The sequence below is a fragment of the Bactrocera latifrons genome, unplaced genomic scaffold, assembly GCF_001853355.1.
Source record: "Bactrocera latifrons isolate USDA-ARS-PBARC rearing strain unplaced genomic scaffold, ASM185335v1 scaffold_27, whole genome shotgun sequence".
NCBI classification, from domain to species: domain Eukaryota; kingdom Metazoa; phylum Arthropoda; class Insecta; order Diptera; family Tephritidae; genus Bactrocera; species Bactrocera latifrons.
In genome coordinates, this window is record NW_017536296.1 from 858,397 (window position 1) to 876,124 (window position 17,728).

General features: G+C 38.4%; 3 protein-coding genes across 7 annotated transcripts in view; 2 read left to right on the forward strand and 1 right to left on the reverse strand.

The window, feature by feature from the left end:
* LOC108969907 (proton-coupled folate transporter-like) overlaps positions 1-17,728 on the forward strand; it is a 134,309-nt gene that overhangs the window by 91,118 nt on the left and 25,463 nt on the right. The window lies entirely within an intron of this gene.
* The window catches only part of LOC108969910, a 198,385-nt gene that overhangs the window by 52,528 nt on the left and 128,129 nt on the right, over positions 1-17,728 (reverse strand). The window lies entirely within an intron of this gene.
* On the forward strand, positions 764-5,484 carry LOC108969899 (extracellular serine/threonine protein kinase four-jointed). The gene has a single exon (XM_018934888.1). The coding sequence runs from the start codon at positions 2,164-2,166 to the stop codon at positions 4,042-4,044; it is 1,881 nt and encodes a 626-aa protein (XP_018790433.1). The 5' UTR covers positions 764-2,163; the 3' UTR covers positions 4,045-5,484.

The window sequence follows — 17,728 nt, forward strand, 5'->3', positions numbered from 1 at the left end:
TAATTTAAATACATAAAATTTAAACTACAACGCTACGAAATCAAAACTTAAGAATGAATACCACCGCATGCAACAGCTTAATTAAGTTTGGGAACTTTTTAATGCGCACTGCCTGCCCGAACTAACTAAAAATATGCAAACAAAAAGAAGAAAAAACAAAAACTTTGAGCTAACAACATTGTAGGGACTAAAACAAGAGCAATTAGTTAATATTTACGGACGTTTATGCTCTTTTTCACACATTCTTAATTGTAGCAGCGACGAGCGAAGATCAAACAATGCTCAACGCCAGCAACCACTCAACAACAACAGCAACACCAACTTCACTATGATGAGCGCGCTGTTCTCCGCTGACCTAAGTTAAGAGTGCGCGCAGCACTGCGCTGCATGTGTGCGTGTAAACAGTGGCGCATGTTGCATGCCCCTCACGAACCCCACAACCGTATACACGCGGAGATACACGAGCGCGCGCCTCTATGTCAACGCACAGCAAATATTTGCAATTGTCTCCAGCGCATTGAGCATCACGGCGCACAATGTCCTATATACAACACGGCGCAGAGGCACTTCAGGTGCTTTGCCGCCGCGCGCCGCTCAGGTGGTCTCTGCTGGTGTTTGTGAGTCACATTTCGGCTGACGGACTGAGTTGAGATTGAGATGAGCGCGCCTGTTAGCCGGCTGGCTGACTCTGAGTGTGCTGTGGCGCCCATCCTGCTTTAATGTGGTGTTGTGAGCGTTTTCAAGCCAGTCTGCTGTTGAATTTCGTTGCGTGCGGTGCCTCTTACGGATGAATTTTTTGTGTGGTGCTGTTTAAATAATATCTTGCATTAACTATAAATTATAAAAAATGATTAAAAACCAAGCCAATTGTGTTTAATACAACCTGCTTTATATAAGCGTTGGCAAAAACATAAAATTTTTATTGAAAAAATTGCACAATAACTCCATGTTATAAGACAAACAATCATTGAGCGCTACACTGTGTGTTTGCTGGGCGATATTATCTGAAGTGGTTTTTGCAAAACGAAAATATATCGTCACGAAAGTTATTATTGTTGCCCACAAACTGTACGACAAGCGCATATGTAACGGTGTCGGCGCCGTTCACCATGTTTTTTGGTCGTTTTACTACCATTTAGTGAATGTAGGCAATGAAAAACAAATTTATTGAACACATTTTTATGCAATTTCGATTTGATTGTCAGCAAAATCGCACAAACATTCATTGCTCGCGGTGCCAAAAATTCGTGTCTATATGAAAGGAATGTGAAAAAATAAAAAAGGAAAAAGAAAGTGTCGCCAAAAACCCCAAAAAACACTAAAAAGGATTTACAATCACCGACATTAAAATTGACGTTTGAGCAAAACGATTGACGTTAGCGAATTTATTGTGCGAACTCTTCGACTTCGCTTACCGACGGCAAAAGTGGAATTTCTTATTGGAAACCCAAACTCAAATAAAATTTGTTATGAGCGCGCTATGAAAACATAATTTTCAGCTTCGTAAACTACAAACAAAATAGTGTAATTTACTGAAGAAAGCTAGATAAAAAGGTTCCAGCAAAAATTAAAAAAAAAAATTCATTAAAAATTAAAGAGAAAAAGCCATAAAATAATAATATTAAAAAAGTTATGTTTCTCCAAAAGCGCTATAAGTGAGCTTGAATCTCATAAGAGACCGTTGAGACCAAAACAATAATTTGAAGCACACACCAATATTATGTGTTAGAGCTTTTATCAAAGGAAATGTACACCTGTCTTGCATGAAAGCTCCACCGTAAAACAAAACTGTAAACGTTCTAAAAATTTTTGTGAGTGAAAGCTCACGAACGAATACCTGTCGCGCATAAAAGCTCCACAGTAAAAATAAAGTGAAATCGTTTACATAAATTTTCTGAGTGGAAGCTCACGAACGAACACCTGTCGCGTATGCAAGCTCCACAGTAAAAAACAAAATTTAAACAAATTTAATAATTGAAAGCTTTGAAAGACAAGTGCTACCAAGCATTATGGCGACAGACACAAAGTAAACATAAAAATACCGTTGAGTGTGCCAACTTTCATACAAGTGCTGATAGAACTTTCAGTCAAGTGCTATTAGTGCTTTCATCTAATGAAGCTTTAAGCTTAGAAGCAAATTTAGCAATTTGAAAAACTGAAAACATGCACGACAATTACAAAATCGCAACACAAATGCATGCAAAGTCGACTAAACGAACTTGCCAAAACGATAGCGCATGCCGTAACACGCATTTATATGCAACGCCGCAGACGAAAGCTGCGCTCGACATTAATATACCACACGATTCAATCAATACAATCACGGCAACGCTCAGTGATTTAAGCGAAATGACACACTATCGTTATGGCGGTGCTGATGCCTTAGCGTCCACCTTATCACTGCTGCCGCTCGGACGACGTCGTTGGTTTCAGCGCCAAACTTGCTTACTTTGCATTTTGGCGGCATTCATTTGTGGGCTATTCCTCGGCATATTCGTGCCTATGGTGGATTTGAGTAATGTATTCTCAAAGTTATCAACGGAGCCCGCGCCGCCTGCAGCTATAGTGGGCCAACACGTAACGCTCGGCTTAACTGCTTCGGGTTGGGAAGCGCTGCCTTATGATAAAGTCAAATTAGCAACACCCTTTAATCGCACAACAGCGGCAACGCACAGAACCAACCTCAAGGAGGTGCCGCACAGCCCCTTTAACGTCGCCTTCATTAGCGAACACGAAGGCCGGATTGGCGCGGAGGAAATTTTGAGCGACGGCGCGCATCATGCTGACGATAGACGCGATGCGCGTGTACAGCGCACGGCGGATGCACCTCTAGCGCGACCGACAGCGGAGCGTACTTCGAAAATGCTGCACGATTTCAGCGCGCCAACTTGGTCGGAGCAACAAACTTTAGAAAACAACAACATCATGCCGAAGAATATACTACAACGACCGAGTGCACAGAAGAAACACCAGTCGGCAACACCGACTGCACCAGGGATCATCAAATCCAACATATACTGGGGTGAGCTGGTAGAGCGCGCGCTGCCACAAGGTTTCAGCGCACAAGACACACGCGATTGGAATGCCTATGTTACGTCCGAAACGGCGGTGCAACGACTAGAGTTGGGCTGCGGACGCATGCAAAATCGGCTGCTCACCTTCCGTGATGGTACACGCGCCTGTGCGCGCTATCGTCAAAACACCGACCAAATACAAGGTGAACTTTTCTCCTTCTACTTGGGACGATTATTGAATATGACAAATCTCGCACCCAGCGCCGTACTCACGGTGAATGTGGAATCGGACAAATGGACCAACGTTGTGCATGACATAATGCAAGCGCAATGGAAACAGCAACGCCCAGTGGTGTTGACGCGTTGGCTGCCAAATCTCGAACCAGCCGGCATACCACAACCTTTCCAACCGATCGATCGTCATCTCAATAAGCAAGATGTTTGGAATATAACATTAGCGTTCACGACCACGACGGCTGACAAAGGCAGCTCTGTTAGCGTGGAAGCTGCCGAAAATGCTTCCATCAACATATCCATTACGCCAAACTCGTTGGCGCTTGAGCGCCTGGTTGAACTCGCTCAATGGTCGGACTTGATAGTGTTCGATTATTTGATTGCGAATCTGGATCGTGTCGTCAACAATCTCTACAACTTCCAATGGAACGCTGAAATTATGGCCGCACCGGCGCATAATCTAGCACGTCAGTCCAACTCGCAGTTACTGATCTTCCTCGACAACGAATCCGGCTTGCTACATGGTTATCGCTTGCTCAAGAAATACGAGGCTTACCATGGCCTCTTGCTGAATAACTTGTGCGTCTTTCGTGAGCCCACCATACGCGCTTTGCGGCAGCTGCGCGATGCTGGCGCGGGTCGTAAACTTCGCGAGGTTTTCGAACAAACGGCGAGCGCCGAGGTACGCGATGTGCTGCCGACGTTGCCGGATAAATCAATAAAAATACTAAACGATCGCATTGATCGGGTGCTAGGACAGGTGGATAAGTGCAAGCAAATGATCAGTAACAGCTAGTAACTTATCTGCGATGGCGTTGAAGACTTTGTGAAAGCCCAAGAGAAACGCTTGCGGTGCTCAATGTAAAAATGTATTCTAAATTAGTTAGGGCTAGAAATTCTAATATTTATATTGATAGTTAGTTGTATGTGTAATTGTAGGGCATTAAGTAATTGAGGCGCTCCGCACAAGTCACTGTAAAGTCATAGCTTTAAGCTCATAAATGTGTATTAGTGTAACTGTAATGTCTTGGAACCTGTAAGTCCTTACCAAAAGCATCACAAATCTGATATGTTTGTATGTAAATCTGACTGATACAAGTTAAATTATTTATACGTATGTACATGGTTATGCATCTTTCCCTCCATCTAGTTGTGGTGAAATTACTTTAGATATATACTTGAAAATCTATCTCTTGATTTTTTTCTACAAAATGTTGGGTTCTAAAAGTTGTAAGTTTTTTTTTTTTCTTTGAAAAACTTTGCAACTAAACTAAGAGGCTTGTGATATGCCTGAAGTTCGTATTTTCTTCAAAAGAGATATATAATGCTTAAATATCATATATGAGCTTAGCTTAATCCGGTTGTCCAATAAGCTACGCATAGTTTCGGCCCTTTGCGATGCCAGATGGAGTTCAGTTACTAGGTCCATGAGGAGTAGTAGTCGTCCCTTAGGATACTTGCGCTTGACGCGAATTTTAGCAGACTCAGTGGCTTCACTGTCGATACCTTCTCCAGTGTATCATACCTTCGGACACCAGATGCTTACAGCCTAGTCTTGCCAATGCGGGACAAGTGCACAAGAGATGCTCCATTATTTCCCTGGTGCCATGCGCTAGACATTTCTTGCAGTCTTCTCGATCTGCCAGCCCCGTACTGCGGGCGTTTGTCGCCACCAAACATATATATATATATATATATATATATATTATATATATTTCCTATATAATATGTATCTTTATTACATGTTCTTAAACTCAAGCGCACCTAGCAAACTAGCTTCGGATTGATATTTCCGATTCCGAAATATTAATATTTCTTCGAAGAAATGTCGAAACTTGTTGGATAAAGTCAATCTTCAGAGAAAGCTGTGCTATTTTTGATATAGAAAGAATGTTCTTAAAACTACTGAAGTCTTTTTAAAACTTCTATCTACTAGATTTACTAGAGAAAATCTAATTATATATCACTTATTGGTGCTAAAAAGTCAGTACAATTCTGCTAAAAAATTTCAAAACAATAATTATTGTTGTTATTATTATAAGAACCATGTTATTATACTCATCACATTGAAAAGAATTTATTTTTCATAAATTTATATAAGTCAAAAATTTTAAAATTAAATTAAAAAAATTGTGTCATGAAAGTAAATTCATGTAAAGCTTCAGCTTCAGGAATAGAAGTTATCTCAAGTTAAGCTTCAGCTTGCTATTTTACTACTCCAGCTATCTAAAAAAAATCAACTCTTAAACTAAAATTAATAATATTTCATGTATATTCTTATATATTATATGTACATATGTATGTATTCAAGTCACAAAGCCACTAGTTTCTAGCCTTAAGGAAAGGAGTAACGGTTGTAAGTCGAGTTTTGTAAGGCAAATAAAAATGTTTTACGTGTGATTTTGTGAGCAAATTAGTTTATGTATAACAAATAAAGTCTAAACATAAGATTTTCCTTCTACACATAAATACATATATATAGACCAGATAATGTCTAAAAAATTGTGATATAATATTTAAGTGCGATTTGTATATGTATGTTAATTTATTTAAATATTAATCTAAATATACAGCGAAAATGAAATAAATACTTACAAAAATTAATAGAAATTACTTTTTTTTATAAAAATTATGGGAAACAGTATTAGATATTATACTCTTTCAGCTCTTTAATAGTATCATTATAGATGTAACACATTGCGTCTATATTTTGCGATCATATACGGGTGCATTCGTCTCCGGTATACCATAGTAAAACAAGTTTTATTTATTTATTTATTATTATTATTTTTTTTTTTTGTTTATACAACAAGAGTGATACACTTATTATAGCGACTCTCCAACTTTTCGATACCATTTTTGTAGTACGATTTATCCTTTGCTTCAAGATAGCGCTCAGTTGCGGCAATCACCATTTCATTCGACATTTCTTCCCATCGAGCATTCTTTTGAGGTCTGAAAACAGAAACAGTCTTTGGGAGCCAGATCTGAAGAATACGGTTGATGCGTAAGCAATTCGAAGCGCAATTCATGTATTTTTTTCAACGTTGGCACTAATTTATGACAAACAGCACTTACGTTTCCTTCAAATGCAGCCGTTTTTCAGCGTTTTCTTTCGAACGGTCCAATAACGCTGCATAATAGTTACTGTTGGTGGTATTTCCCTTTTCAAGGCAGACAATAGAAATTATTCCAAAATACAGCACCATTACCTTGTAGTGTGCAGTGAACTCGAATGACTATCAAACGGAGTTTGGAGTGAAGTGAATATGAATTTTAGCGACATCTATGTGGAGGCCGGGGAGTATTCAATGGACCTGTTAATTTTCCATTCTTTAAAATACATTATTTTGTGACCTGATTTTGGCAAACGGTAAAACGGTGCAATTGTTGACAGTACGGTACGTAATAAAAGTTTGGTCGGAAGTACCATAGACAATAACCTGCCAATCCAACCAAACCCATAGCAAAACTGTGCAGAAAGTCAATTCTGGTTTGGTCACCGTTTACGACGCCTCACCGTGACTTGATCATACTCTTTTCGCTTGACGTTATCATAAATGTTTATTTTTCATCACCAGTAACCATCCGTTTCAGAAATGGATCTACTTTTTTCCGATTCACAGCTGGAAATTCGGGTCATGTATTTTTTGGTTAACTCTTGTCGCATCCATACATCAAGCGTCTTTTTTATTCAGCTTTATATAAATAGTTTCAGAGCTACTGGACAATCGACTTGAAGATTTCCATTATCTTAATGATTTCTAATGATTTTTCTAGACTGTGGCGCTTTTTTTACATTAAAGTTACCTGAACGGAATCCATGAAATTAAAACATTAACATTACATAAACATTATTCAAATTTGGGGCGGCCTTTTTGCTTATTGAAAAAAAATTGTAAAATATAACGTATTTTTCTTTGTTAGTGTTCCTCTTTCACGTGTGTTCAACCAATACCGGGTCAAGCAATCACAAAACTTTTTGAACAGTTTTCTTAACACGAAATGTTATCATAAAGTGCAGCCTGGTCGCACGTACACAACGCGTGATGCAGATTGCCAACTGTTAGAAAAATAATGAAAATATTTTTACTAGACCTTTGCTCATTTGGTGTTCGAGGTTCTAAAAGTTCAAATAAAGTAAAAGAAGGTTCAGAGTTTTATCCGAGGTGATAACAATTTAATTTTCTCTGTACCTGATTAGCAGCTGACATATGGTTGCTTACCAGACATTGAGGAAAGCCGTCTTTTATTCGCAAATTATGTTTTAGACTCTGCTTTCATATAAAAAGATAGCTATGAAAGCAACAACAAAGCTCTGCCTTCCGATTTTTCGAGTACCATACCATATTCTTAATTTTTTTATATTTTCATCAGTTGAAGAGGTCGAAGGTTGTCCAGAACAAGACATGTCTTCAGTCTGTCGACCGTCTTTGAAGGCTTTGTAATAGTCGTAGGCTTGCGTTTTTGATAAAACTGAATCACTGTAAGCATTTTCCAACATTCGCATCGATTGCGCACACGATGTTTGTTTAGAAATACAAAGTTTTAATTTTAAAATTTTAAATTTTTCTGGAGAATTTAATTTCTTATTATTTGTTTTTTATTATTTTTTATTATTTTTTATATATATTTTTTCGGTAGGGAATCTTTTGAAAGTGCTTATAAACAATTGGGCTGATATGGAGAATCCTCTGGTGGAAGACATTTAACAATTTTTACTTTACACACTTAGAAAATGTCTTCTGTCAACAGTTCCCAAAAAATCTCCCCTCCACCTTTGAATATATGACAATCTTATTGTTTCAGCCTCATTTTAATAATTCCGACTCAAATGCAGAGTTATCGATTTCGACTTGTTTCTTTATTTTTTTTTTTGTTCCACATGCCTTTTGTTGCAGGTATTAACTGTACTTCGCAGTTTAAATAGAACTGTATAAATTGTTTCTCTTTTTCTTCTCAACGACACTTCGTACGCCTCTGCTTTTCTACATTACTATTCAACACGCGGCATTATTAAGTCTTTTCATTTTTAAACCGCCTTTTGACTATAATCATTTTTAAATAGTACAACAAATCATCATTTTGGCAATTATGAACGCGCTCATATGCATTTCATAAATGAAGCGCATACATTAAGCCGGTTACAAACTACAGACATAGCAGTAACGTTCGCCATATTTTTCCACGCGCTTTCTTCAAACATACAGATGCACATACGTGTGTATATAATTAATACATATAACAATTTACTGAAATTTATTTTCGATTTTGAATTTCTTGCCACGCCGCGCAACTTATTGCTATTGTTCGCGCCCGCTTTAATGACACAATCAATAAGACTTCCACCTAGTCGCGACCCCACACCGAGTTAATGTTTTATTTTGGGTTTTCGAAATGTTGTAGGCCACTTGCCGCTGCCAAATGTCGGGTTATGTGTTACTTATTGAGTTAAGTGAATATAAATTACAAGTTAATGCAAATTAAGCAAATTATCCAAAGCGATTGATTTAAATCAATAATTTTTGTATGCCATTGGTGAGCAAATTGAGTTGGAAAAACAAAAGCGAAGTTTTATGTTTTCAAGATATGTGCATATGAAACATATAAATTGTAATATGATCGCTTTTATGTTTGAAACTGTATAAGAATGGGGTATTCTTTTGTTTCTTCTTTTTGGAACCTTGCCATTTTGGCAATTTAAACTCCTATGACGTTAGCGCAAATTTTTTATGCTTTGCTGTATCATGGCTACGATCTAATGGTCGATTTAAAATGGAAAATTTTTGACTTAAAGCATTACCATACAATTCAAATATTGAAAGACTGGCTTTTATGGCACATTGTCTATAATGCGATGGCACTTTTCCACCAGCATCATACGGTTTTTTCGAAATGTTAACCAAGTGTTTCTTATCAAGACTCCTGGAGCGTATGGAATGTATAAAATCACCACTTATTTAGCACATGTACGAGTCTCAATTTCCTTGAATGCTTTAAGGCGAGAACCATAGTATCTTTAGGGGTTACATGATTTCCTCGGGTAAAAATAGATTTTTTTCACTTTTTTTTTCTCATATAGGAAATAAAATATTTTATTGTTACAAATATACACTGTTAACAAACAATTTTTTGGAAAACAATATTTTAAACTCGGCCGGTTCCGGTAACCTCTCGGAAAAAATATGCGTCAGCGTTGGCAGGATAACGAAGGAAAAATACTGAAAACTGGATTTTTGGCAGACATTTTTACAAGAACAAAATGGAAATTTCAGTGAAAATTTTACCGAAATTTGTTTTCAAATAGTTGTAAAAAAAAATAAAAAAAAATAAATTCGAAACTATTGCTCGGATCAGCTTAAAAATTTAGGACAATATTTTAGAGTAGAATAATATAGTAGAATAATAAGACAAGATAAAAAATTCGATTTTTTGAAACCTATCAACTTATGTAACCCCCTTAAAATAGCAGAAAAAAGAATTCTTAGCTCCAATTTCTGAATTACACGAAAATGAGCGCTACAACACTTCAGCGCTACAACACTTCTATGGTCATATGCAGTTAATCAGCTTTTGGAAAAATTTAAAAGGAAAGCACCTAAACTAATATACTATACATACGACCTAGCTATACTCATGACGTGGAAATTCTTAGATACAATCAGCAATGTGATGGATAATGTTCTAGAAGTCACACAGCGATGGGCGATATCGGCCATCCTTAAGTAAATGCCGATAAAACGGATATATCACTATTTACAATGAAGTACAAAATAACGTCATGGAAACCCTCGATGCTGAAAGGAGTTGATTTAACAATTGGGAGTAATTTTGGACACACAACTGATAAGGAAGCGGAATGTGGAGAAGAGAGCGAAAAAGGTCAATTGTGCCCAGTACGCATGTAAAACTATGCTACGATCTACTTGAGGTTTATCACCTGGTGTCATGCAAGCCTCTTACACAGCGTTAGTGAAGTCAGCTTTGCTTTATAGTGTTCTGCGTAGTGGACCGCTATGAACAAAGTCTTATACAGATAGAGCGAATACATTGACTTGCTGTCTTCTGCATAAGGAGCGCGCTAGGAACCACTCCAATGTATGCTTCAGAAAGGTTACTCAACCTACCAGCAACCGACATTTCAGTGGAAAGATTTACGGCAAAATCAACTGCAAAATAGGCGGTGCTAGGTGAATTCTAAACAAGCACCTTCCGGCATAGCGCAATAAGCGGCGCTTATACCACATATCCACAGGCTTTATTTGAGAGAGAGAGAGGAGGTTCCAGGTCACACTAAAGGAGGGGGGATAACACAGAAGCATGCGACGCACCAGCGGAACTTACAGTATCTACATATACAGATGGATTCAAAATGGCTAGTGGAGTGGGAGCCAGAAACTATTGCTCGGAATTGGATCATGTGCTATCCACATTTGCAATATCTTCCAGGCAGAAGTCCTTGCAGTTGGGGTAGTGACTGAAATAGCTAACAACGCAGGAAACAACTTTAAAATCATAAATATATACGTCGATAGCCAGAAGCTATTAAGGCAATAATCTCACATCGCATTACGTCCGAGAATGTCCATAGAAGCAGGACAGCAACAGATGTAGTGGCGGCCGATAAGCGGCTGCATATATTCCTGATTCCAGACCGGAGTTCCAAGAAACGAAACAGCTGATGAGATTGCCAAAAGTGCTACTGAACAGGTAGAGGGAATATGGAAGTTACTATGCATTTACAACGAAATTTCTGAAAGGACTGACATGAGAGAGACGCTGGAACACCTCTTATGCTTGTGTCCAGCACTATCTAGAACTAATCTTAAGTATCTAGGAGCTTTGAAGTTCAGGGGACTAGACGAAGTAACAAAATTAGATATCAAGTCACTCTCAAAGTTTGCAAAAAGCGTTGATGTCCTGTATGACGAATAATTCTCCTCGAACTAAACTGAACCTCCATCTGTCTTTAGTAATGATCAGACTTATGTGTGTCGTGATATCCGGCCAGCATAACTTAATCTAACCTAACTGATTTACTGACCTTTAAAAACCAAAAACGTGTTCAACAATTGTCTGATAGCACTGAAATTTATACACGTATTTTTTGGAGGTTAGATTCTCAGACTAACCCATATGATTATGCATAGTCGGGATAGTTTTTTCTTCTAATCTAATAGCCTCAATGGACATATTGCTTGGAAATTGTTATAGGAAACTGTACTTGATCGCTTTGCTTACGAAAACTTAATGCGATCCATAAATATCTTTAAAAGATCCACAATCCAAATGTTGCTTGGAGTGTCAATCCAATGACAATGCTTAAATGTGAGAGGGTCTTGATTTAACAAATAAAATTTTTTTAGTGGAGAATTTTGTTACGAATACAGTTATGGCCTACGGAATTTTATATACAATATTTTGTTACGGTTAATCACAAAAAAAGTTGTGGTCTTAATATTTTTGGTAATTGAGAATATATGGACAAAGATATTTCGTGGACTTGCTGTTTAACTTACGGTTTATCTTTAAGCCTATAACCTGTATTTTATATTCAACCGCTTTGACCTGTGATCCAGCCCAAATAAAGCCATATTCTTATCTAACCGACTTGTAACCGGGAAGTCAAATAAATAAGCCAATAAAGTAGCCGCACCTATCAAGGGTTAATAATACACATTCACACACACACACACACCCGACGAGACACATTTCAGTGTCACCAAAAATATTTCTAAATATGGGGAGCCGGCAATTTGACTCGCCGCCTCTGCTGCTGTCAGTCCAGTCACTCAACTCTTGTCAGTCAAGATTTTATCACCGTTTCTTGTATTTGTTGTGTGTGCTTTTGCTTCATTTACTTTTCTTTGCCGGCGCTTAACATTTGCGCCGACGACCGCGACGACTCTTGTGATTGGTCCATTTAGAAGCCATACCAAGTAGCACATATCATATATACATATGTATGTATGTATGTTTGTTTGCATATAAGAAGGTTGAATTCTTTTCGACGAAATGATTGGACTGCCAGTGACTTAACGATGTTGAACTTTGATTGTCTTGTTGCTTTTGCCACTGTTGTGCGGCTGTTTTTGTTGCTTTTTATTTGGGCTTTTGCCGTTGGCGGGCCAAGGCTTATCATTATAATGGTCATGGTGTATAAATATTACCTAATAAGAAGATACATTCTACGCGATTAGAGATTGCACAGAGACGCAAACATACTAGACAAGCTAAGTTAGATGGACTGACTGTAGTTGGTAGTGATTATGCAGAATGACTAAGCAAACAAGTGCATATATTTGAAAAAAATATGATTTAATGACAAAATTCAGCCATTAAAGAAGCCATGTTGGCTCTTCGATACAGCTTAACTCCACAATTGAAGGAAATCGTGGTGAGCGCGGGGCCAACTCTAGTGAATACATCAATATTGAATTGCTTCTTCCATGTATGTATAATATTTTACATAATTTTTGTCAAGAATAATTCTTATTTTCAGAGAGATATAGTTTTCGGTACGATACTCGTTCTGTAAAATAAATTGTCTACAATTTTAATGTCGTGATTGCTGCCCACAGACGCCGGTGGTTTAAAATGGAAAATAATATCGAACCACCCGAATCATTTCTAATTCAATTAGATTAGGTTATCTTAATCTGCTTGGCCGATGAGCCACGCATAGACCAATCTTGGTTCTTTGCGATACCAGATGGAGTAGTCATCCTTTAGAATGCCTCCGCTTGACGCGAATTTCAACAAACTCTATGGTCTCACTATCGATACCTTCTCCAGTGTATCACATCGTGGAGAACCCAAATGCTTACATCGTAGTCTTGCCAATACGGGACAAGTTCACAAGAGATGCTGCATTATTTCCCAGGTGCTTTGTTATTCCAGCCTTCTCGATCTGTCCGTCCCATTCTGCGAGGGTGTGTCTCGCCACCAGACAGTGACAAGTTAGTATCCCGAACATGATTCTACAATCTGTTTTATCCAGTGCCAATGGGAATATATTTAAAAAGCTTAACATATAGCTCGGGCGGGTTCGCATAATCATACCTCACAGCGTCAAATTAAGATCTCGAAAAGGATTGTGTGACAGCTGAACTTCTTCTTAGAAAAATCCATCAGGCAATGGTCAGATATTCCTGTACTTAAAAATGAGCGCAAATGAGCTGTAGGAAACCTTCACAGGCACTGGCGCTGTACGGAGCTACGAGTATGTCGACAAATGAACGCCTCTGGATACACTCCAACTACTAACGGCAGAAGATACTTATTTTGTTTGCGCTTAGAACGGACTTAGGAGTTCTACTCAACAAAAAACACTTTTCTAACAAAAGTAGCAGTTAAAAATTCGAGTATGTTTTGAGTATTGATTGCCTATACTAATAACAGAAATAACATCCAAACTTTTTTCAAAATAGTATAGCACGCAAAATGTTTTAGGACTGAGACGAATTCTGTTACTGACATCTAAATTTCACCTGATTTATTGAGGAAAGCGTCAAGAAGGCGATCAAGATCTCATTCGAACGTGAATTTATTTCCAGTAACAGGTTCACCGTTTTGTTTTTATTAACTTTCTCGACACAAAGTTAAAGATATTGACTAAGTGATGGAGATGAAAGTTCTTTTCCATGTTTACGTTGTAGATGATATTTGTCACAGTCGCATGAGTTTTGTGAAATTTATATTTTCAAAGACTCAGAAGCTCCAGAACTTACACAACTCTTTTCCACGTTGTAGGAGCCTTATGAAGTGTCACAAAAAATTACATTTTTTCTCAAATGTTCTCTAAGACATATCAGGTCTTTTAGATTCAGCCATTGTCAGCTAGGAAATGTTATTTATCAATCTGTTCGTTTGGTACAAATAAAATTGCACTTCTTATTATGAAAGCTCCTCATCTCATTAGAAGCCCAGCCAGTATATCATCAGTGCCCGCATTTATATACCCTGAGCTGAGTATATTAAATTCAGCATGAACTTTGTAACGCCCAGGTAAATGATATTTCCAAAAAAAAATATATATTTTGCTAACTTGGTAGGTACAAAGCCTTCGGAGACGATCGAGAGATCGTTGCAGCCATGCCTCGTTCTGAATGACCTTAACTTTTTGAACAGATGAAAATATTGAACATGAAATGAAAATATTGAGATCGGAAGAGACCTCGAAACTTCTCGCGAGTCCGTTCGATTGTTTTTGGTGGACATTTCTGGTATGAAACGCGTCCTTGTTCAACTCGTCCCAATAAGGCTGAATTTTTTTTTTTTCGCAAGAATTTCGATCCAACATTCATGGAGAGTATTACAACTACCGATGCGATATGGATTTATGAGTTTGATGTGCAAACAAGTCAACAACGATCGGAATTGTGGAAAAAACGAGCTGAAAAAAGCCAAACCCGCCCAAAAATCAAAGTGATTTTTTTCGGTATTGGGGATTTGGTGCATCATGAACTTGTTTCAGGGGAACAAACGCTCAATAAGGAGTTTTATTTGGACGTTTTGAGGCGTTTGAACATCCGTCGAAAATTGCTGGAATTGTGGAAGACCAATTCACATAGATAAATATTGATGATCAATAAAACATTTTCCGTTTTATTAACTAATTCGAAGAACTTTTCCACAATGTATATAAATAATCAGCGTGATGTGCTCAGTCGATCGCGGACTTGTCCCTAAGTTTTTGGGAAATTGATGTGAAATGTTCTTTTCTGCACAAGAAGCTGATGTTAGACAACTATAGCATATAGCTATCGTACAAACTGATCGATCAGACTCAAGTCAACATATGGAAAACTTTTTTTATAAGATATCTTGACGAAATTTGGCATAGACTTATGTCCAAGGCAACGTTATAATTTTTAAATAAATAATTCAGATCAGACAATTGTAATATAAGGCTATCATACAAACTGACGATCAAGCTCAAAATAAAAATATATTTTTTTTTTGTAAACCTTTTTATGCTATAAGAAATGCACCTGTAAAGGATATTAGGTAGTCGAAGGAACGTGCTTTCTTGTTTTCTATTTGGTTGCGCATAGCTGGACAAACCTCTGTACCCTCCCTCTGTTCATATAACTCCACTTAAGAGTCAGCTACAATATTCATAATACTTGGCGATAATGGCGTCATATTTTCTCTGCTGCACATTACTTAAAATTAGTTTACCTATATTATTGAGCTTGATTTCATTTCGAATGAAAGTCGGAAAAATATACTTGCCGAGCGACCAGTTGTTTCTTTCCCTTATGTGCGCTGATTATTACTATAATTTTTTATAACGAAATAGCCATAAAAAATAACTTTCTTTGCAACAACTGACAGCGCCATAAAAATTACAAAAAATTACACACGAGTGTGAATCGAGAAACCCTCACAGCAGTGCAGCGGCTACCTTTAATACCGCAACCGGGCGCTCCACTTAGACAAGTCTAGAGGGAAGAATCTCATTATTTCGTTTAATACCATAAGTACATACATATGTACGTTGTAGGCACATGTGTATTTGTGTGTAAACGGTATTAAAAAAATAACTTGTTTATTGCATACTTACATATACACACACGCGCACCTGCATACACATATGTGTATATGTAAGTGAGTGCGCATATATGCTACATCATATCCATAATCAACAAATTGCGCGTACAACAAACACACACACACGCACTCATCTCAATCACCACAGTTATTCGCGTTAACATAACTGCCAACAATGATGTGAATAGCGCTGTCTACACCGGTCTCCGCACACATACATACAAACATAGAGACATGCATGCGCTGACGATAGAGCTGCGCGCACGTTGCAGTGATCACACAGTCGGTGGATTGATGTAATGGCGGTAATGGCGGCGGTGGCAGCGTTGACCACAACCTCTTTCGCTGACTGGCGCTGTCAAGGCGACAAAGTGGCCGCGGCCAACGCGGTTAATTGCGCTAATATCGAGCGCGGCGGCAGCCAATCGCAAGCACTGGCAGCATTGGAAAATGCAAAAACTACAATAACATAATGGACAAATTGCACACGCTCGCAAGTCGCCACTGCCACTGCCATGCCACAACTGCATTGTATATATGAATGCAGCGCAGCGCGTCAGTAGTTGTAAAACATGGTTGCTGCGCGTCGCTTAATTATGCATTTATGAACAGGAATCGCGCGGCATTGGCAGGCAGTTGACTAGAACGCAGCGAAAACAAAAAAACGAAAAAAAGCGTCGAGGGAAAATTCAAGTCGAGAGCTAGCCGGTAGACAGCGCGCAAACAGCAGCAGTCGACCAGCTGCCTTGAAGAAGCATATCAAAGTAATAATAAGAATAATGAGAGAAAAAAAGCAGCACATGAAGCAAGTGAAGTGGAAAAGGCAAAATGACGAAGACAAAGTGGGAATCTAGCAGCGATTATAAAAATTGCAGCAACGCGCGGTGGGGCACTCACGTCTTAAACGCGCTTAAGTAGTTGCAAACGCGCATGCTGGTGGCACAAGCAACTTACTACAGACGCGTCCAACTCGGCAGTGGCAGTCGCTTGTAGAAATGCGCGCATGTCCGCATGTAATCTTATGTACTTATGTGTAAAAAGAAAGATAGACGCGTATGTTTGCGCGCGCGTACGAGCAATTTCGCCAGCCAACCAACCAACCACGGTGCAGCAAAAGTTCTTCAGCGACAGGTGGTTGAAGTGCTGATGATTGACGACAGGGCGGATATCGTTGCGGCCATTTTATCAACGCTGACATCGTCGTGTCTTTTTGCGCTACTGCTGGCTGTGTGGCTTCTTTTTTGACTAATGGCTGGTTAGGCGTGTTGGCAGTTGCACTACTTATGGATTTCGTATTTCAGCCGGTTTGAGTTGTAGACAACTTGCATCTAGGTTTCGAAAATATTTGATTTCTTTTAAAGATGTTATTGAATTGCAAACAACATTGAAATACCGTCTCATTAACATATGAAAGACAAACTTCACACCAACATAGAAAAAGATTGTACCAATCCAGGAAAATTATTTTATTGATTCGGTTTGCGCGCGCTGGTTATATGGACCTGTCAGTATCAAATTTGACCTTAGTGATGATAGATTACGCACAATATTTAATTATTCCACAATAATTATTTTTCTGCCGCCAAAGAAATCCCTATTCGATGTAATACAGACATACCAACAATTTTTCTAGTCCTCGAAATACTTTTTGTGATGACCTTCAGCTCCTTCTGCGAGTTTTGTTTTATCTCTTCGATCGAGTGAAAACGGGTTACACGGAGCGGCAATTTCAGTTTGGGGAAACAAAAAATATCACACGTAGTCAAATCTAGTTGATCGATGGAAGTAAAACAATGAGCATCACCTTGATTTTTGAGCGGCTCTTTTTTCCCTCAATGAAATCGTTGTTCCCTTGTTTACATGTCAAACTCATAAACCCATTATCAGCAATTATAATGCTCTCCATGAATGTGAGTTCGGAATAC